We start from the raw sequence: 20,764 nt of genomic DNA, 5'->3' as shown, positions 1-20,764 counted from the left end.
TGTTGCAAATAAGACAAGAGATTGTGTAGATTTAGACACTCAAAGCTTTGAAACTTTAAATTGGATTGTAGCGGGGTGTGGCTTGTGGTGCCGTGCAGGGAAGGCAGACGCACCTGCACGGCATCCACAGTCATGCTCGCCGACTTAAACATGGTACTGGGTCCTGCAGTAGGGAGGTTTTTCTCAGTGAGTGTAGCTGGCAGAGAGAGAGAGCTGCAGCTAACAGTGTGTGAACAACAAACCATGAATAAAGAGATGCTGCAAAACATGAACGTGCACCTGGGTCTGCTGTTGGTTTGTTACATGGATACATTTAAATATTAAATGTTACCATCCCATAGCCTCACTTTAGTTTGACTGTAGATCAAAGTGAAATTATTTTATTCAGTGATCAGGTTTTCTTGCCATGCACAGTTTGGACCACTTAACTTGCACATATAAAACATATTGCCTCATACTTAAAACATACTGTGAATAAAATAATCTGTGAAAACACTGAGATTTGAGCTCATTTTTAAAACTCTGAACATAGCCTGCTCTGGCCAGGTTATGTGTCCAGGATGTGTAACCATGGTGATTTAGCCAGGCAGGTAAATAGAGCAGCCTTCATGAGACAGAAACTCTAATTTTACTCTAACCCGTTTATCTCACTTTGTAGTACAGAAGGTTACAGCCTGATACTGAAACAGTTTAGTTCCTCAAAATGGCTCGAGTTAATTAAAAATAATCGGTCTAATTAAATCAAAGGAGAACAAATGTTGTGAGAAGTGAAGCATTAATTTTGTGCTCTTCCTGCTTTAAAAACCTGTTGCTGTGGCAGTGAACATTAACATTATTAATAGTGATGTTAGGATTCACACTTTTTGAGTATTTCAGACCTGCTGAAACTGTAAGAGGATATGTGTCATGTTGAGATCACTGAACTTTGACAACTCCCATGCAAAGCAGGAAATTCCAAAAAGTTGCTTAAAAATTACCCAAAACACGTCATTGAAAAATGCAGTTTGTGTGCATTTCTGTGTTGCTGCACCGTTTGTGTGTTCAGGATTATGTCTTCCAGAGGTGTAAGCTGAGGAAGACGGTAGGTAAAGCGGGATTAGACACATTTCCCTCCACTCTAGCTCAGATTAAACCGCGGCTGAGCTTGATGAGCTATTGTTGTTTGTGCCGCTTTCAAACCCGTGCTTCATTTTCCCTCACAAATACTCCACCTATACAAAGTGGAGGTGTGCGCTAACCTCGTGCTTCTTTTGTCATTGTCCCACTGAGAAAATCCTGATTACTGATGAGTGTGTGCGTGTATGCATGTGTGTGGCTGTTTGTAGGTTAGTGAAAGATTGCTGTGGCTGTAGATAAGAGGATTAGGGTGGAATTAGTGTCATTCCTCTATCGCCGCGAGGAATAGATTCATATCGATTTTAATCAGGGATAGAGAGATCCACAAAACTGCAGAAACAAACAGACTGGGAGAGAGAGAGGGGGAGAGGGAGTGAAAGTGAGAGAGAGGAGAGCAGTGGATGATTTGGAGGGAAGGCAGAAGATTCCTGGAGATCATCGAGCTGGGATGTTCAGCTGGAAACTTGGGAGCTGCAGAGATCTACGCTGCAGAGACACATGACTACTTCAGGAACTTCCTCATGTTTTTGGTTGGAAATCTCACTGACGTCCTGGAGGTCTCTGGTTGAGGAAACGTCCAGCTGCTGTGGGATGTTTGACCAGCGTTAGTCAGCAGGACTGGAGGAGAGATGGTCGGGATGTTAGAGCTGTGTCTGCTTTGGCAGGGAAACCTGTGAAGAATGAAGGTGGACGTACTCACCTACCTGGCTCTGGCAGCAGTCAGCTTTGTCGCCATGGTGACTGGTGGCCGCAGTTCAAGCCGCAGGAAACACAAGGATGTCTTCCTCGGGGAGAACAGCAAGTTCAAGTTTGGAGGGTGAGACAGACTCGCTGTTAGATCTGTGTGTTCCTACTGAGGCAGTTTGAGCCAGTAGTGCAGATGAGATGAGAGCTGACTTATTGTTTGTGTCTTATTTTGCTTTTTAAGACTTTAATGCAGATGTGTTGAATGTGCCGTCCTGCTGTTGGTGTTCAAGTCAACGCTTCAGATCTATTTATGCTTAAAAATGTCTTTGTCTACTTGATTCGTGTTGCAAAGTAATCCATGAGATGTTTCTTCTGATTATGAAGAAAAACTAGAACATTAGAACAAATAAAGAGGCAAATAAAATAGTAAAAAGTGTCTCTCACAGCTTCCACTAGTTCCAGGGTGCATAGAGGGGTTAAACTCCTAAACACAGCCCGTTAAACGTAGCCATTCAGTTTAAGTTCAAGATTTGATGCTATCTGTTTTCTCAGTGATGGAGGGAGGGCCTGAAGCCACATGACCATAAGCCCAACCAATCAGTGCAGATGCTTTTTCTTTTTTTGTGAATGTCTCCAATTTGTATTTTTGAGCCTGAAAATTTTGCCTTTTTTAACATCACAGATCACAGAAACTGTGACGATGTAAACTGGCTGGCCGAAGAGGTTTCTGTATCTATTGTTGTGTTGTATACACAGCAGAACTAACAGCTAAAATGTGATATGGGCCCTGCACAGGGTAGAAAAGGTCAGACTGAGGAGAGCTGCCATACGGTTTTATTGGTACCTAAAGGAAACCAGTTGCTGCTGGACTTAAACCATAAAGATCCAGCTTTATGGTTTAAGATACTTTTTATTAATCACTTATGAAATATGAGAGGCAGGATGATTGCCAGTCAGTCACATGGGCAACACACAGTGATAGGCAATCATTCAACCCTATGGTCAATGATAGAACTGCATGCATATCTCTGCACTGTGGGAGAACATGCAACCTCCTCACAGAAAGGCTTCAGATTTGAACAAGGAGCCGTCTTCCTAAGAGACAACACTAACCATAAACATCTAAAAATGAATTACTTTTAGTCTGCGTGAACAGAACTATTATATTACTGCCTGCTGCGTGGCCTTTCGTGATGAGGGAGCAGCTGAAAGTAGCTTATGTGGCTTTGTATGAGTTTAAAATGCAGATTAAACCTCAGAGACTTTACATTTAGGCTGTGAAGCTTTTAAGTAAATATACTCTCCCCCACTGACATTGCTGAGTGATCGATTGATGCTTTATGAATTCCTTTCACTGTTACAGCAACACAATTATTTAAAGTTACTAGAGCTGACTGAGGAGCAGGAAGCTGAAGTTTCTACAGCATCAGTTTAGGGAGAGCAGAGACTTACAGGAAAGTCTGTGGATGTCAGGAAGCTGTGATTCACTTCTGAAGCACACGTCACAAAGAGGTTCCCATATGGGCTGCTGACTCTCACATCCCAGTTTTACAGAAAAACCACAGAGTCGGCTGCAAAGGAAATTTCACTTCTGTAGATTTCCTTTCATTTGCTTAAAATAAATAATAATGTGTAAAAGTAACGCCAAGGTTCCCTGCCCTTCACAGCATGGCAGGATTATTTTTAGTTAAAAAGTAAGTCTGCAGCACTTCACAGTTAAGTGGAAAAGCTGCTCTTTTTGCTTAGTCTGCTGTCTGCAGGAGCACCAGCCCAAGGAGGAGTGACCACTGCAGGTTTAGCATATTGCACATTTTGAAAGCTTGCATCTCAAACAGGTTTTGAATGGAAAAAAACCAGCAACAGCCAGTTTTCCAGAATCGGTGAATGCAGCTTCTGTTCTGAGCAGCTCACGCTGTTTAATAAGCTTCTTCAGATTCCTGTAGGAGAACCAAATATGTAAACTGCCTGAATGGACTTCACTCTGTCTAACCCAACATACATTTAACACTCTGATTTCTTTATCTCAGCCAAATTCAATATAAATATCTACTCAATATGTACAGTAGTTTGCAATCTGAAGTACAATTTGTGCATAAAAATGTTTCCAAAGCATGTCCAAGCACAGACAGTTATAATAATATTAATGACTCTGCATTTATTCCATTTAACACACTTAAAATAAACACATAAAGCAAATAAATGCAATAAAAAGAGTCATGCAATAAAGCAGTGACTGAGTTTGACCCTTTGTCGTTTACACCACCTGAGAGCTGATGTATGTGTTGCAACAGTGAGATAACAATATGACCTTGATCCATGTATATAATACCATAACGCAGCCCTCACTGTTTGTACAGCAGGTAATCTCTGTGAAATTAAAGTGCAAAAACAGCCGAGTGAGTACACAGCAGAGCTGAAATTACTGCGATAAAACTAAATCGGCCTGTGATTGATGTTTGAGGTCACACTAAAAATTTTCTTTTACGTACATATGTGTTGAATATATATTACAATAAATGTAAAGAAGACGTAAATGAAGGTTTGTAAATGTAGCACAGAACTGCATTGAACACTTTCCAGTAATGCAACAAATAAGCCAGTTTCCAACAGCGTTTCCTTTAAACGGAGAAGATAAAATCCTAAATTAAGATTTTTTGTGTGTGTGTGTGTGTGTGTGTGTGTGTGTGTGTCGTGTGTGTGTGTGTGTGCTGTGTGTGTGTGTCTGTGTGTGTGTGTGTTGTGTGTGTGTGTCTGTGTGTGTGTTGTGTGTGATGTGTATTACAGCGGCAGTTGTGGGTGAATCCTGCTGCTGACAGCAGGCAGCCTGCCCTCATCTGTCGCACTGACCTGTGCTTTTGTGTGTTCATCTATCTTTGTGAGGACCAAATGTTTCCAACAGTAGTGGAAGTTCTGCTCACAGCTTCTGCTTAAACTATTTTGCTCATTTCAGGCAAAATATTTCATTCTTGGACTCAACTTGAACAGCTTTGTATGAGTTACAGGGGACGACCCGGGGGTGTTAAGCTTTCACTGGGAGTGACCAGAAGGGACAAAATTAAGAGGAGTAAATCAAAGGGACGGCTCAGGTTGAGTGTTACAGCCCTCTGCAAACCCCAGCAGCATTCCAAGAGTCTAGGTGTTGCCGTAACTGTCGACACTTAAACCTGACAAGGTGTGGAAAACAGCATGCCTGAGTTTGAGCAATGCCTTCATGATCTCTGGGCTGTCATTTTGAGCTGAGGTTATTAAATACTTTATTTATTAAATACTTATAAAATAAAACACATTTTTCTACAAACTCTGGTGTTAGTCTCAACATTACTCTTTTGAGCATAACAGCAAGACTGAGATGGGTTTAGATGTGCAGAAGGATAGTGGATATACTGGAAATGTTCAAAATAGTTCAGCTAGGAAGAAGAAGACCAGAGAGAAGATTTAAGGTTGTAGTGAAGGAGGAGATGAGACGCCGCTGTGGCCACGTCTAAAAGGAGCAGAAGAAGAATTAATAAGAAAAGACTTTAAGACAAGTAGCAGCATTGTGTGTTGTTGAACGCTCCTGAAAAAACTGAAACACAGTCGGTGCATTTTTAAGATTACATACAGTGTCCCTAAAGCCAGTTTAAGTAACTGGGAATTGCACCACTAAAGCCCCCGCCTTCAACTGCTGCCCAATCCACAGAGCTTCTTTAAACTGGAAAGGCTTCAGCTGAGGTGGCTCCACACCTGATTAAGATGCCTCCTGGAAGCCTCCTAGCTGAGGTGTTTTGGGTGTGTCTAAATGGGTGAGGGCCTCAGGCTTTGCGCTCTTATGCATCATTTATCAATATGCTAACCTCCTTGTATGATAAGAACAGGCACAACTGTAACTGTATATATTTAACTAAATGTAGTAAAACCACTGTGTGCATCTATGAAAAGTACAATCCCTGTACTGGAAAGGTTATTTTTATTAAGGTGTAAGCATAACGAGAAGGTTTATTTTCAATTATTAAAAAGGAAATTATTATTTATCACTTTCATTCATGCTCATTATTAATACTCATGAATGCGTTTGTACCAGCATTTTCAACTTTAGCTGATTAAGGTAGAGTTTTTCTCCAGAAGCAGATCAGAGGCTGAGCTCAGGTTTGGAGACAAAGTTAGAAAAGTGAGGCTGACATGGTTGCGACATGTGCAGAGGAGGGAGCGTGGATTGTGAGTATGGAGCTGATACTGGTAGGGTGAGATACCATCTGTCAAAGAGAGCGGAAAAAGAACAAAGAAGATGAATGTCTTTCTGTGGTTGACCTGTCGAGGGGATAATGCTCCAAATCAGCTGAATCACACTGTGAATGTTGGTTTTTAAAAACAAAATGTCAGCAAATAGTTCTTTTTTTTATCACAAAAGTAAAATGGACTGCTTTTGTCACTTTTTCAGTCACACACATCGGTGACCTTTGGATTTAGTATCATCCCCAAGGACATGCGAACCAGGAGAGGGAGGAATCAAATCACAGTCCTGCTAAAATCCTCTAACCTGCTCCGCCTGCTAAACCACAGGGACACCCACTGTGGCAACTTCACAATGGAGGTTTTATCCAACCAAATTAAAAAAAAATAATAATAATTAAGTGATTTGAGCACAAGACCTGTACTTTCAAAGGCCATTAACAAATACTGAATTGTGTAGTTTTACAAAAAAACAAAAGGAACTTTTAGGGGAGAAAAATTTGTGTGAGTCAGAATTTTCAGTATCTGAATGCACTTCCTCCTCCAGCCTCTAAGATGTCAGGACTTTAGAGTTTTATGTCTAAAACGAGAACTCTTTATTTCATTTGAGCAACAATTTTTTAAAAACATCCCGTGCTGATTGTTAGTTGATTAAATTAGCTTCAGGCTTGAGATTAGCGCTACATTAGGTTTGTTCTGGCTGGATTTTGGAGTGTTAGTCAAGGTTAATTTAAAGGATTATAGAAATAGGATTTGGCTGAAATTATTTTTTTTAACCTCACAATAACAGAGGAATGAATGTGTGTTTGTGTGTCTGCGTGTCCATGTGTGTTCTCCTTGATGTGTGTCGAGGTGTGTGATTTTTAAAGAGGCTTTTCATCCACGAGCGGAGAAGATCTCAAAGAGCTTCCATCGCTTTTACCGCTGCATGTTCACCTTTGCACCGCACATCTGTGCATGTGATTACCACGTCCACACACACACGCATGCAATTCTGCATGTATTACAACTGAAAGTCAGTTATGCTTGAGCTATAATTACACTTTATGCATCCTAAATGTCGTCTCTCTGGGGCTCCCTGTTTGAATGTCGGTCCTGCATAACAGTATCGCCTGCACTATGACTTTGTTCTTTGTCATTTGCAGACAGTTTCAACCAAAAACACTCAACACCATTGACAAGCTGCTACATAACAACCTTGCAGAGCTCCTACAAGGTTGTGTGTGAAGACTCATTGTTCACTGCTTTCTCAAAAATCTGGTTAAAAGCTCTGTAAACATTTCAGCCACATATCACAGACAGCATCTGTCTCAGCATCAGAGTCCCCTCCATCCAAAATCCACACGATAAATCCAGAAGCTTTGGAAGTCCCCTGATATCAACAAAGCCTCACAACAACCTCATGATGAAGGTCATAAGTTGCATAAAACAAGAAAATCTTATTATATATTATCTACAGTTTGATTAGATTTAGACTTTAGGCTTCATAAGCTTTCTACGTGTGTGCTTATGTTTTGTTTGTTTGTTTGTTTCGTAAATATTTGAAGGCGTTTATCTAATTGTGTGGTACTTTGCGTGTCTCTTTTAAGCACATCTGTTTTGGATTGTTTGTATGCTTACATGTAAACATTATTTTCTCCTTGTGGTAGATTCGTGTCCTTTGTCTTGTGTGTCTCTCTGTGGTCCTTTGGGTTGTTTGTGGGTTCCTATGTTGTGGTCTGGTTTAGCTGATTTGTTTAGCGTTGTGATTCCTTTGTGGTTGTTTCTTTTTTCGTTCGTTTGATTGGTTTGTGTGTTCAAATGGCGTCATCTTGTTTCTCTTTTGTAGAAATTTTCCATTGCGTTGCAGTATTGCGTGGTGTCACATGTGCCTCTGCGTCTGTGCCTGGGGTTATTAAGCCTTACCAAATCGAGCATTAGTTCAGGCAGGCCACAAAGTCAAACCCACCTGCAGTCCAGGCCAATGTCACTCTGATCTCAAAGCTATGCAAGGCTATGCATCAAATTCGCACGTAGATTGTGTTGTTTAAGCTGCTTAAGCCTGCCCGTATCTGCCCCGTGTCTTTCAATCTGCAAACCACTTTGCAACCCAGCTGCTCTGAACTAATCCACGTCTGGGGGAGATGAAAGGGTAGGAAAGCACACACAGAGCACACATACAAAATGTATCCATTTAACACTGTAGATTGAATTTTCCCAACATCCTCTTTGTTGCATCGCATGACATTTAATATAAAACTTTGACAAAGACCAAGCAGCAGCCTGAGAGTCAGTTCCTCAAAGTGAGTCAATCCCCTCAGGCAGCCATGTAAATAAAAGGTCCGTTCTTACAGTAGAAATGAAACTGTGTACAGCTTGGTTGAAACAGTTCCGGTGTCACAGCTGTTCTGCTCTGGTCTCCCCTCATCCTGCTGTCCTCGAACAGCTGAACCACACTGATAAATACACATTTCTGCAGGTGGAAGTAACGATCGCTTACTGGACCGGGCTCAATTATATGAGTATTAGTGTTGATGTAGCAGCTGTAGAAGTTTTGTTTATCCTTGCTGTCTTAGCATGATAAACAATAGGTTTTTATTGTAAATTTTAATTTGATTATCACAGTCCGGATCCATGCTTGATGGCTTAAATGGTGATTCGAAAGTAGCCTAAGGTGTGTCCAGACAAAACTAACTGTGAGTGTTTTCAATTTTTATATATTATTTTATGTGTTATTAGATTTTTTTTTTTTACCATAATGCAATTCATATTATGATATATGTAGTTTAGTATTATATATGTTGTAGTTTAAATTCTAAACTACTCTACACTCTTTTTATACTACCGACACTTTATTCACCTTTCAGTCACTTTAATTTTAAAACTGTATATTCTGTGTATTTATTATCTCACTCTCATTGCCTGTTCTTATTGTCCTTATCGTCAACACTATGCTGCTCTGTTTTATGTTAATTGCCCCTTGGGGATAAATAAAATCTTTCTGAATCTGATTCTAATATTATAATAATAACAAATGAATTCAAATAATACTGAAACTAATAATAAAAAGACTTTAGAACAATAAAAACAAAATTGAAATAATAAACCTCACTTTGGATACTAAACTGAGCCCTGTTGTTTTTGCCATGTACTGTAAACATTTTAAGCCTTTTATATTATAATGTGTGTTATAATTGTATGGAGGATTAGTCCTGACTTCTCCGTGAAGGCCAAGAAGCCACCTCTAATGGTCCATGCAGCTGAAAATGCTCATTATCTGTGTTTGACTGTTGACTCTCAGCAGCTGTGTTTATCAGGCCTGCAGTAGCATCGAGGATGTTTTGGAACATAATAAAATGCTTTGTGTTTTAGTTAGATGGGGAATATTTGCGAACATGTGTGTGTGTGTGCACGTGTGTTATTTTTTCATGAAGCCCGGACATGCCTTTGATTAAGGTTTTGGTTTTAGCAGGGCTAGAGAGAACTGCATGATGGGAAGAACAAAGAGTAGGAAGAAAACTACAAATTGCATATTTTTTTTCTAATCAAAATGTGCAATTAATTCAAGGACATAACTAATCACTCAACATGATGTGTGTCTATGTGTGTGTGTGTTTACGTCTCTGTGTGTGTTCTCTCTGCAGACGTATTGACTACAAGCTGAAGAGGCAGGACAGCACCAAAACTTTACTAATAAAAAAGTGAACAACTGCTGAAGGATTGAAGAGCACGACTTCGCCAGTAGACAGGCTTCGACTACACCAGGCGCACACCACACACACACGACACACACACAACACACCCACGCACAACCACACACACACACATAGCCAAAGAGACAAAGGCACTCCTCATTTCATCTCTGATCCCTGATGATTTAATCCGTTCCCTCACACATCGCCTAACAGAGAAAAATCACTCCTCGCTCGCTGTGGTTTGATGTGATGATGGCCATTGGGTCACACAAACAACGGATGTGATAAAAACAAAATATTACCCCAGCACTGACCCAGATATCACCATCGTGCAGCAACACCAGCATCCGTGTGTGTCTGTGTGTGTGAGAGCTTTGGAAATACAGTAGGACTCAATGTGCTCTCTCAGATGCAACTGTGCATGTGTCTGTGTGTGTTTCCAGAACATAATGAGCGTGTGTAGATGTGTGAGTCGCGGGGGTTCGAATGCATTAATCTGGATTATATTCCAGGTCCGGAGCAGATGGAGGGGTGGGCAACGAAGTGACGTCTGCAAAGAAAATCATCGCTATCAAACACACGACAATGCATTTATCCACACAGATGGTTCATGTGATTCCATGATATGGATTCAAATATTAATGTATGAACTTGGAACGCTCCGTGTGATCTGTATTGTATGTATATTAGTGCCTCTGTGTGTTTGCATTAAGGGCTCAATGTACTGATGGTTATTATGCAAAACCAGATTTGGTGTTCAGCTCGAGTTCTGTGATTTTCATTGTTGACTTTTTAGGATTTTGTCAGATTTAGATTTGAGAGAATTTACTGAAGGTGCACTTTTTTATTTCGTCATCATCTTTTAAAAAACTTTTTAAAATAGACACTTAAAAAACTGCACTTCCTTGAATGTCCACTTAAGGCTGCTGCCAAAAGCGAGTCAGTGCCCATCGACTCCCATATTAAAATGTCCAACATTAGAGGAGAAATAAACATGTTTACAGCCAGCTACAAGAAAGGTTTTGATCTTTGGTGACAGCTTCTCCCTTTGTGGCATTTGTGCAGCAGGTGAGTTTTAATGACTCGTGTGCTTAAATTACATTTAGGTTTAAAGTGTGGATTGGGCTTTGAATAAATTTTATGTAATAATTTCCCTTTCTGCTCTTTTTAGTCTTTTTTTTAATATTATAATTTGTTATAAGGTTATTTTACTAATAGAGACCCTCCAGGATGTCTGTGCCTCAGATTTGGATTTTATTAGTTAGTTACTCAGCATTAATGAGCCGTGTCTGCACTGTATCCTTGCAATATACAGCAAGGACTGTTTCCACTGGTTTGATTTAATCCAAACCATATAAACAAACTCCGTTGATGATGAAGCCAAGCATGTGAGCTTAGAGCTGGTCGTGAGCAAGATTAATGTGGAGGCAGAAACGCATCAGGAAGCGATTTTGCTGGAACATCTTTGTGAAACTGAATATGCTGATCATCAAGAATGAGATTTCCATATTGGATTGATCAAGGCCTTGTTTAACAACAACTGGGGAAAGACAGTGGGTTTACTGACACAGAGAAGGTTCATGGATGCAGTGAGGGAGGACATGCAGAGGACTGCTGTGGCAGAGGAAGATGCCGGCGACAGGGTGAGATCGAGACACAGGGGCCCTGTAGCGACCCCTACATGAGCAGCCAAAAGAAGAAGAAAAGAGGACAGTATTAATTTTGTGTATATGAACAAAAAAATCATCTTTGAGGCCACGAAAATAAAATCAACAATAATATCGTTACTGCCGCCTTCTGATGTAACACATCCAACGTGGAAACATTTTATTTTTAGACAAGAAAAAGGATTTTCTTAAAAAAGTCTCGAGCATCATAGTGTCAGTGGTGACTTTTCTATCTTTTGTCATCAGCAGTGGGAAATGCGTTTTTCCATGACTTGACTTCTGGCTGGTTGACATGTTTAACACATAAATACTAAGATCAGACAAAGCCCTCTGCTATGGATGGCAGATGTTTGCATGTGTTTTGTCAGGATGGTGATTTCTCATCATTTAGATAAACTCTCTGTGTGGAACAAAAGCTTTAGTTGATTTATTAGCGCTGGCTTTCACACCGTGCCAGTCGTTGTCTGAACTTGTCTTCAGACTAAAGGCAGAATTAAAAGAAGCCGCTGTTGACAGCTGTTTGAAGCCAAGGTTCAAACTGCGGTCTCCACCCGATCCTGAAAGGTTTGTTAGAGGTTTTTAACGTCATTATTTGCACAACCACAAAAGGCTGCACAGAGTGAAAATCTAAACACAGGTCTTTTTGACGTTTTAAGGACAATGCAGGCATTTTTCTGCTGGTGACAGTCTCTTCCTTTAATTCTTCCACTGATCATTTTGTTCTTTTTATTCTTGCTCTAAACTTTACTCATCTTCACTCTGAAGCTTTTACTTTGAATATTTCTTGTGGGTTTATTTCATAGATAATCACAGTTTTTGTGAAGTTATTTTCTCAATTCAGGACTTTTAAAACAACAAAAAGTAAATGTAACCATGAATCTACAAAATGAACCGTGTTTCTAGGACACACCTTCACAGACACACAGCCTGCTTGCTGCTTTTGTATGTTCCTCTATATGCCTGGTCTGCCGGCGTCTTTGTGGTCCTGCCTGCCATTCAGGGTGGGAACACCAAACGCACCACTGTCTGCCCTGCGGCATTTCCACGGACTATAATTTTATACAGAGGGAAATATCAGCATTTTTCTCCCTCAGATAAGCCTATAGCTTCTGTGTGTGTGTGTGTGTGTGTGTGTGTGTGTGTGTGTGTGTGTGTGTGTGTGTGTGTCTTGAGAAGCTGAAGAGCCAAAACCATCCCCTCCTCAGAGTCCTTGAAGGGCAGACCAAACTCCAGAAATACTCCTTATGGCATTTCTCGATACCTCTTTCTCATGTTTAGAACTTTTACTGTTTCTAAATCAAGGTCAACCTTTAAAGGATGTCTATAAACTTAAACTTGTCCCCATAAGCTTCACACATGTGTTCCAAATGACACGTCATGTTGCCAGATGCTTGCGATTTACTATGAGGGCTTGGATTATGCTGGTATCCAGTCAAGTGGTGCTATACTTTGGCTGCATCTTCCCGCTCAGTGCGCTCACTTGGCTGCAGTGTCAGGTACAAACCTGAAATTTTATTGGCAGATTCATTGCTGCAATCATAACCACACCTCGGAGCATAAAACAAAAGAAAAGGTTTTGATTGCAGGTGTATCCAAAATATTTGATGACTTCTGAAACAAAGTGTGGCTGCTGCTGAAATGATGGATTATGAAAGCTCATTTAAATGGTTTACTACTTGTTTTGTACTTCTACAGCGTGGAAGTAAATGTTCCAATACTTAATGTCTGTGAAGGTTCTCAGTCATCCAGGTCATCGTAGTCTAAGGAGCTTGGAAAGAAAAACATCTGGATTTCTTTAAGTTGCTTGAAGATGTTTCACCTCTCATCCGAGAAGCTTCTTCAAGGATGAGAGGTGAAACATCTTCAAGCAACTTAAAGAAATCCAGATGTTTTTCTTTCCAAGCTCCTTAGACTCCAATACTTAATGATGATATGAGCTGAAATGGGATACAGCAGGATAGTCATATTAAATGTCCTTATATCACAGCCACATTGTTTTGTTGTGCTGTTGTTCATTAATACAGTAATCGGTAATCTCAAAAACGTATATGGTCACACTGTACAGGACCACAGCAGGACTTTTGTAAGTTTATAGTTCATATTTTCTTTAGTTTTCATTTAAATCTAATTCAAGTCTGCCTCTGTCGCGAACCAGAATCTGATAAATTATTCAGACCGGCTTTATTTTTCTGCTGTAAATGTAATGAAACTTTTAACTCTTAGGCTACTGTTTCACATATTCTGCTGCCTCTTTTGCTTCTGCCTCAGGAGAATATCTATCCTTAATCCTCCTTACAAAGCTCTGATTATCTCGGTATTTGCACAACAACAAAAAGTTGAACTGTGGCCATCACCTGACAGCATATTTGAGCGGAGACAAGGAATTCAGAGGGAAAATGCACCCTAACTGTACAGCGAGGTTTCCCTAAAGGTCAGCTGTGATTTAGGGCACATACACCGAGAATGTGCATAGAGACAGAAAACCTGTTTTCAAAGCCTTTTGCTGTAAATTCTGCAAATGTCTTAAAGTGTTTCAGACAAAGATGCAGCATTACACATGGTTAGACTTCGGCAGTATGGATTCTGTAGTCTGACGCTCATGTTGTCTGAAAGCTGCCTAGAGATTCACCTCTTAATCCCTGTCCACCTCTCACCTTCCCCCTCGTATGATTGGCGCCGATGGAAAGTCAAATGAGAACACACATGCAGCGATGAGGCTCCAGAGAAACATCCTGCCACCTTAAAGCTGCATTATGCCGCTTATGACTGCATGGATTGATCCATCTGCAGCGTTGTGTTCGGGGATTAGGGCGACTCGTTCTGAAACGCTGAACACACAAACATTATGGGGCAAAAAGCTGGCCGTTAAAGCTGCACCAGGCAAGGTTTCATGTTAAGCTAAATCTGGAGCAAATCACTAACCGAGAAAATCATAACACTACTCGAATAAAAGTCCAGAGTGAGATTTAGCGGCCAGCAGGACAATGAAAGGAGAGAGCAGAAGTGAGGTAGAAGTTTGCTGCCATTAAAGGTCGCATGTGCAAATATTCTGGTTTTAAAGGCGAGGTAAAGAAGCAGAAGAGCTCACAAGAGACGTTTGCTGATTGTTCCGGCTGATATCACCTAAAACCACCAAAGCACTGATAGCATCACAGTCTCAGTGTTGCTAAACCAGGCTCAACAGGGACTTAAGAAGATGTTTTCTCCCTCTTTCCTTGTAGCAGAGCTAATCACATGAGCTGATAAGAAAAAGAAACAAAAAATATGTTGTGCAGGTCAGAGAGGCTTTGTGACAACAAGCGTCCTGCATGAAGCCAACGAGGAAGTGGCAGGGTCATGGTCCTGGGTCTTTTGATCCAGTGCTTTGTGTTTTTTATTATTATAATCTTGTGTTCTAGTTTGCTCCTGTTGTGTACTGTGGTTTAGACATTTTAGTTCTTTGAGTTTGGTTCTGTGTTCCCTCTGTTTAGTGTCTGTACCATGTCTCTGTGCATTTCCTGTTTTATTGTGAAGGCCCGTGTCTCATGTGAGTGTATTCTGTTTGCTTCCTTGTCTCGTCTTCCCTAATCAGCTGCGTTGCCACCTGTTCCTCGTTCCCTCTTGTGTCTGCCTGTGTATTTATACTGTGTGTCATCTTGTGCTCGTCGCTGGTTCGTCTGTGTTAGTTCCCTGCGTCATTTCCTCGCATCCTGTGTTGTCTTCCCATTTTTCCCTGCGTCTCTGTGTAAAGGTATCAGGTCTGTGTTTTGTTAGCTTGCCCAGTATAGGTTGTCTTAGGTTCTGCACATCCCATCATCACACGGCTTGTCCCCGCTGGCCATGACAGGCAGAAAACCGCCTGAGGCTGAAAAACAGTTCAATCCCAATCAGCAGCCTTTCATTTTCAGCCATGTTGCCTAAAACATTTACTGGTACTATTTGTTGAAACCAATCTGAACACAAAACAGATCTTAAACACGGTAAACTTTACATCCTCCTTCATGCATGTTATCTTGTTTACTAAAACAAAAGTGTAATTCCCTCCATTACACCTGTACTGGTGATGATACAGGTGTCTGTACTGCTAGCCGCATGCTAAAACTATCTTCTGCTAAATAAGTCACTGACTTCTTGAAGTTGATGCCTTTTGGAACATTTTAGAATATATCAGATAAGTGAAACAGCTTGTTGTGTGGTTATTTGTACCTGGAAGGTAAGACTGAGCAAAAACTGTGCACAGCCACAGCTGGCCATAGCCACAGCTGGCTGCACGGTCACCCCTGAGCCATGGTCACCCCGTGGCTCAGGGGGTTGGGAAGCGTATCTGTAACTGGAAGGTCGCCGGTTCGATCCCCGGGCTCTCTGTCCTGGTCGTTGTGTCCTTGGGCAAGACACTTTACCCTACCGCCTACTGGTGTTGGCCAGAGGGGCCGATGGCGCGATATGGCAGCCTGGCTTCTGTCAGTCTGCCCCAGGGCAGCTGTAGCTACAACCGTAGCTTGCCTCCACCAGTGTGAATGAATAGTGGCATTGTAAAGTGCTTTGGGTGCCTTGAAAAGCGCTATATAAATCCAATCCATTATTAAAATGTGAGCAGATCTGATCTCCTGAAAGCATGGTGGTGAGTGCCACTCACCAAAAAAACTGCATGTGGATTTTTTAATTCATCACCTTTTCAGGTCTTCACCCGTATAGAGTTATGCCCTTTGGTTTACGTAATTTTTCTGACACTTTGCAGCGTCTGAAGGTTTCAGACGGTTGGCCGGCTGGTTTCAGGTCTGCAGCATAACTGGTGGTCCAGGAAGAATCTCCAGCATGTATGCATCTTGTTTGATACAGTTCAAGAAGTCAGTATCATGGTTAGCACTAATTAGCAGATATTTGTGTCTGAACTCACACAGTCTGTAAACGTGTATTGCTAACCAAGCTTGGCAACCTTAGCTGATCATTTACATGCAATCACAAGGTAATGACCAGCAGCAGCTTCCAGAAAGGTCAGTGCCAAAGTGCTAAAAGCTGCAGTTTAGACTCATGTCACAAACAGGTGAACAAATGAGCAGTATGGCAGTCTTGCAGCAACAAAGTCTCATTAAGGGACAGCAGTCAAAACAAACAGTCAAGCCTATTTGCACACAGCTGACCAGAACCTATCCAAATATACATACTTTACCCAGCTGAAAAAGCCTAATGTGCTCAGCATACAACATAGTCAAGTACCTTTCGCATCAAGGGTTGGACTTTACTGCTTAATGATCGCATTAAAATGCTTGTCGGCAGCTCAAATAAGCCCGAACTTGACCTTGGTGTGCAGTTTTAACATTCTGGCACTCAGAGGTTTAGAGGATACATTTCCTCTCAAACAGCATTGAGGAAATTGTTCAAAGGTGTGAGTCTGTTCTACGTCACGGTGAACCATAACCATGTTTTTAATTACAAATGATCAGATGAGGACAATACAGGTGCAATTCCAAGACTCCAAGCTCTTTAACACGGTGTTTAACAAAAAACTGTAGCGATAGCTTGTGCTGGTATTAGCTGATAGCTAATATTCAAATATATTAGCTGTCATTTGTTGTGTCATTTGTTGCTTTATTTAAAGAAAAATGTTGTTCAGATTTTTTTTTTTTTTTATATACAGTATCGTTACAATAGTTCTTCAGAGCTGATATCAAACAATAAGACAGGGTTTAGGTTATAAATTAGGGTTGAAGCTCCTTTGCATAGCACAAAAGTGGAGAATCAGCTGTGGCCTCGCTTTGCACGTCTGCCTCATATGTACTCTGACTGGGTGTGATGTGGGAAAAGGAAAGCAGTAAAGAGCCAGGAGAGGGAGAGCGAGTGACCTTCTGTTGCAGGTTTTTCTTCCTGACAGCAGTCGTTGTCGGGGCTACATTAAATTTTTGGTCTCCACTGGTTTTATTAAGTCACACAGTCACAGTGTGTGTGTGGGACTGTGCAAGAGAGAGTTTGTGTGTTTGTGTTTGTGCATACTCAACTTTTCAAAGATTTCCAGCAAGGCAGTTTATTTTGCATCTAAACTGGATTAATGCAACGAAAGAGCATCGCCGGACGAACTCTTCCTGAACACTGATGACTCATGTCTCCCACTGTGATGTTATCCGTTGGTTTACAAAGTTAGCTTCAATTGAGCAAATTTCCCATCTCAAAGGAAAAACATAGCCTGGGTTACTGTCCAAAAAGAACATGGTGTTGTGTAAAGTTTTAAAAAACTAATGACTCAGACCTCATTCTCCTATGAAGGTGGTGCACAGCTGGCTGCACTCAGCGATCCTTCAGCCCTCAGTATAAAAGCTGGAGGAGAGGAGAGAGCTCTGGCAGTTTAAAGGTGGCTCGCCCTAGAGAAACATGTGTGCCAACCTTGTGAGCTGTTAGTAACAGTCACCTCCTGCCAGCACTTTAGCTTTTTGCTGTTCCACCCCCTCATGGCCTGGCTCTTTTTGGGGAGGATGGAACAGCTGTTTCTCACAGATACCTGGTGCAGTTTTAGTTTCAAAATTCTTGGTTCAAATAGGAATTTTTGGAAGCAGTGACACAGATTCTGCCTGATTCGCAGTAACAAAAAAAGCGTCAAAAGCAAATATTTGAACTGGACCTTTTGTATTTTTAGATTTTTTGTGGTCATTACAATAACTGTTCTGCGAGGTCTGTCAGTCTGCACTCAGAGAAAGTAACTTACTGTGTTTTAGGGTACAAGGCTTGTCACCAGCACAGTATCCTTTGAGGGAGTGGTGTCCAAACTCAGGCCTCGAGGGCCGGTGTCCTGCAGGTTTTAGAGGTGTCCTTGATCCATCACAACTAATTTAAATGTCATTGGGGGGTCATAGACAGACAGAGAGCTGGATTGCATTTGTATGGAGGTGTGGTCTCACTCCTGAAATTCAGATAAATTATCTCCAAAAAATATGGCCTTAGTTTCAAGGTCTGAATAGTGACATCATTATTGTAACACTGCATTTGTTTTTGGTAACTAGGGAGCAAAACCTGAAGACTTCTGATCTCACATATCTGTGTGAAAATGGCCCCAACCTCGATAAACACCCCTCAACACCCCGTCATTCATTTCCGGTCAAACTGAATAAAACACTGAAGTTCATTAACTGTATTCTAAGTGTCAGAAAGAAAGATTGCCCAGGATGTACTCATTGACTTGATATGTGAACATGAGGATTCACAGGTAGCCAATGCAGTTATAAGTTTGCTGCTATTAAATATGTTTCATTGCTATGAAAACATGTCAGGCAAAACTGCAATATGATGGGAATTTTTAAGACCACCTTTTTAACCACTCTCTGCTTCCAGCCTATATAAAAGGTCGTTGATATATAGTTATACGAATGTAAGTATGGCAGGACTTTGCTAAAACAATAAAGTGGATGATGTCTTCTTCATTTAAAACTCTACTACTGTATATGTAGCTTGACTCATACTGAGGCCTTTAAATCATGAATTATGGAGCCTTATGTCAAGAAAACACTACCCACACAAACATTCCACCCACTCCAGTCACAGTGCAACAGCAGAAATGGAAAGTTCACATATTTTGAGCAGTTTTGCTTGAAAACAGCTGTTTTCTATACCGTAACCTAGATGTCCTAAGACATTCCCATTTAATCCAAATTGGCCCGGATTAAATAAAGACATCTAAGAATGGCAACACACGCTAACAGGCTGAAAGAGTAGTCGGAGCTGGTTTTCCTTCTGTGCATTCTCCTCGTTGTTAACCTTTTAACATTACCTCCAAATGAATGGAAACATTTTTCTCCAGCAGAACGGCAGTGAAATCATTGTTGTTGCTTGTGGTCGGCGCAGGAATGAGCTGTTTTGTCTGCAGGTCGCAGCTGTGGATATATCCTAAAATTAACAGTATAGAATTCCAAAGGAGAGCACGGCCACTAGGCACTGTTATAGGATGGACAAACTTCTTTCCTAAACTTTGTCATGATTGCTTTGTGGAGCAAACAGTGAGCGAGTAACCATAAATTAAGTGGTGCTTTTTATGATCATTGGTAGGTCGCAGAGCCCTCCAGCTATGTGTGTTCTGCTTGTTTATGTGCGTTCAGCCTTTTTAGGAGCCGTTAAACAATCTGCTGATGAGGAAGATGGGGTGGGGCGGGAGAGATGAAGACAGATGTCAATGGCTGCACAGGTGAGTTGGTGCCAAAGACAAAGGATGTCACAACACAAAATGAGGTTTCCAGGTCAGGACGGGTGATTGGATTAAAGCAATAAACGAGAAGTGACTGATCCTGATATGCTGTTAAATTATTATCGGTTTTTATTCTATCCCATCTCACTGTAGGACATCAAACAGACACTAATATCTTTTCAGGCAGGCTTCCGGTGCTGTTAAAAAAGCCTCTGCCTTAAACATACCAGTACTGAGCCCACATTAAAAATAGTATTTTTATTGTTATCACAGGATAGTTTTCTATTCTTTTTTTCCTTTAACTGTGAAGGCATGTGGGTTTCTATGAGCTGTGTTTCTGTTTGCACTCCACTGTGTGTATCATGTGTTTCACTAAGTGAGAAGCTTAAAAAAAATTTCAGTTGACAAATTAGATCCGAGATTCCAGGATCGTCTGTTGGTGTCGTATGACAGTATGGTCCAGCCCTGCAATAACTGCATGGATTCGTCCAACTTTATTGCTTAGAATTCTTTGTTGACAGTTATATTACATTTGTCTTTATTGCAATTTGATAATGTCAATTAAAGCTGCAAGCAGCGATTAAAGGGCCCTTGCACCTTGGTGCATGCAAACATGGGTGTGTTGCAGTCGAGGCATTTCCTGCATTCGTGTGGATGTTTTACACCCTGGATTCTGACTGACAGCAGCACAAACTAGTTCCTTATCAATTCCTGTGCGCACTATCTGGCATTCAGGAACCACTAATCATGTGTGTCATTGATGGAACGCACAATAAGAAATTAAAATACATGAGATTGTGTTTATTGCCAAACGTTGTTTTTCTTTTGCCTCCCAGTGGTGATACAACTGTGGCACCTAGATGTCTCCAATCTGAGGTTTCTATCAAAAATGTTCAGTCTGTCCTAAACTTGACAATCTACCTTTGAGTTATGAGATGATTTGTCAAATGATAGAAATACAACTTGCTGGCAAGAACATGCTTCAACAAAACCACAGCTCATATTCATCTGATTAAATCTGTGGGTGGAGTTTGTGTCCTGGGTTTGTGGGTTTGTGCCTGAAAACACAGCAAAACTGTCCTGGGTGTTGATTCAAACCCAGGACTTTCACAGCCTTTCTGTGGGGAGTTCGCATGTTCTTCCTTTGCTTCCTCACACGGATCAAAGACATGCCTCTTAGATGTAGACCCTAAATTCTGTTACAGCCCGAGGCCTTTCGTGTGTGTGTGTGTGTGTGTGTGTGTGTGTGTGTGTGTGTGTGTGTG

The 20,764-nt window shown here is 41.1% G+C and overlaps 1 protein-coding gene across 1 annotated transcript in view; it reads left to right on the top strand.

Moving 5' to 3' along the window:
- Positions 1–1,160: 1,160 nt before the first annotated feature.
- LOC102294833 (gamma-aminobutyric acid receptor subunit rho-3) overlaps positions 1,161–20,764 on the top strand; it is a gene marked incomplete in the record, with an annotated part of 28,587 nt that continues 8,983 nt past the window's right edge. The window contains 2 exon segments of the mRNA XM_042213895.1: positions 1,161–1,933; positions 9,636–9,691. Of these exon segments, the coding sequence (XP_042069829.1) occupies positions 1,797–1,933; positions 9,636–9,691 (193 nt within the window).

The sequence above is a fragment of the Haplochromis burtoni genome, unplaced genomic scaffold (assembly GCF_018398535.1).
Source record: "Haplochromis burtoni strain Fernald_Lab_line unplaced genomic scaffold, NCSU_Asbu1 Contig_494, whole genome shotgun sequence".
In the NCBI taxonomy this organism is placed as follows: Eukaryota; Metazoa; Chordata; class Actinopteri; order Cichliformes; family Cichlidae; genus Haplochromis; species Haplochromis burtoni.
The sequence above is the reverse complement of the archived record's forward strand: the minus strand, read 5'-3'. Positions and strand labels throughout refer to the sequence as shown.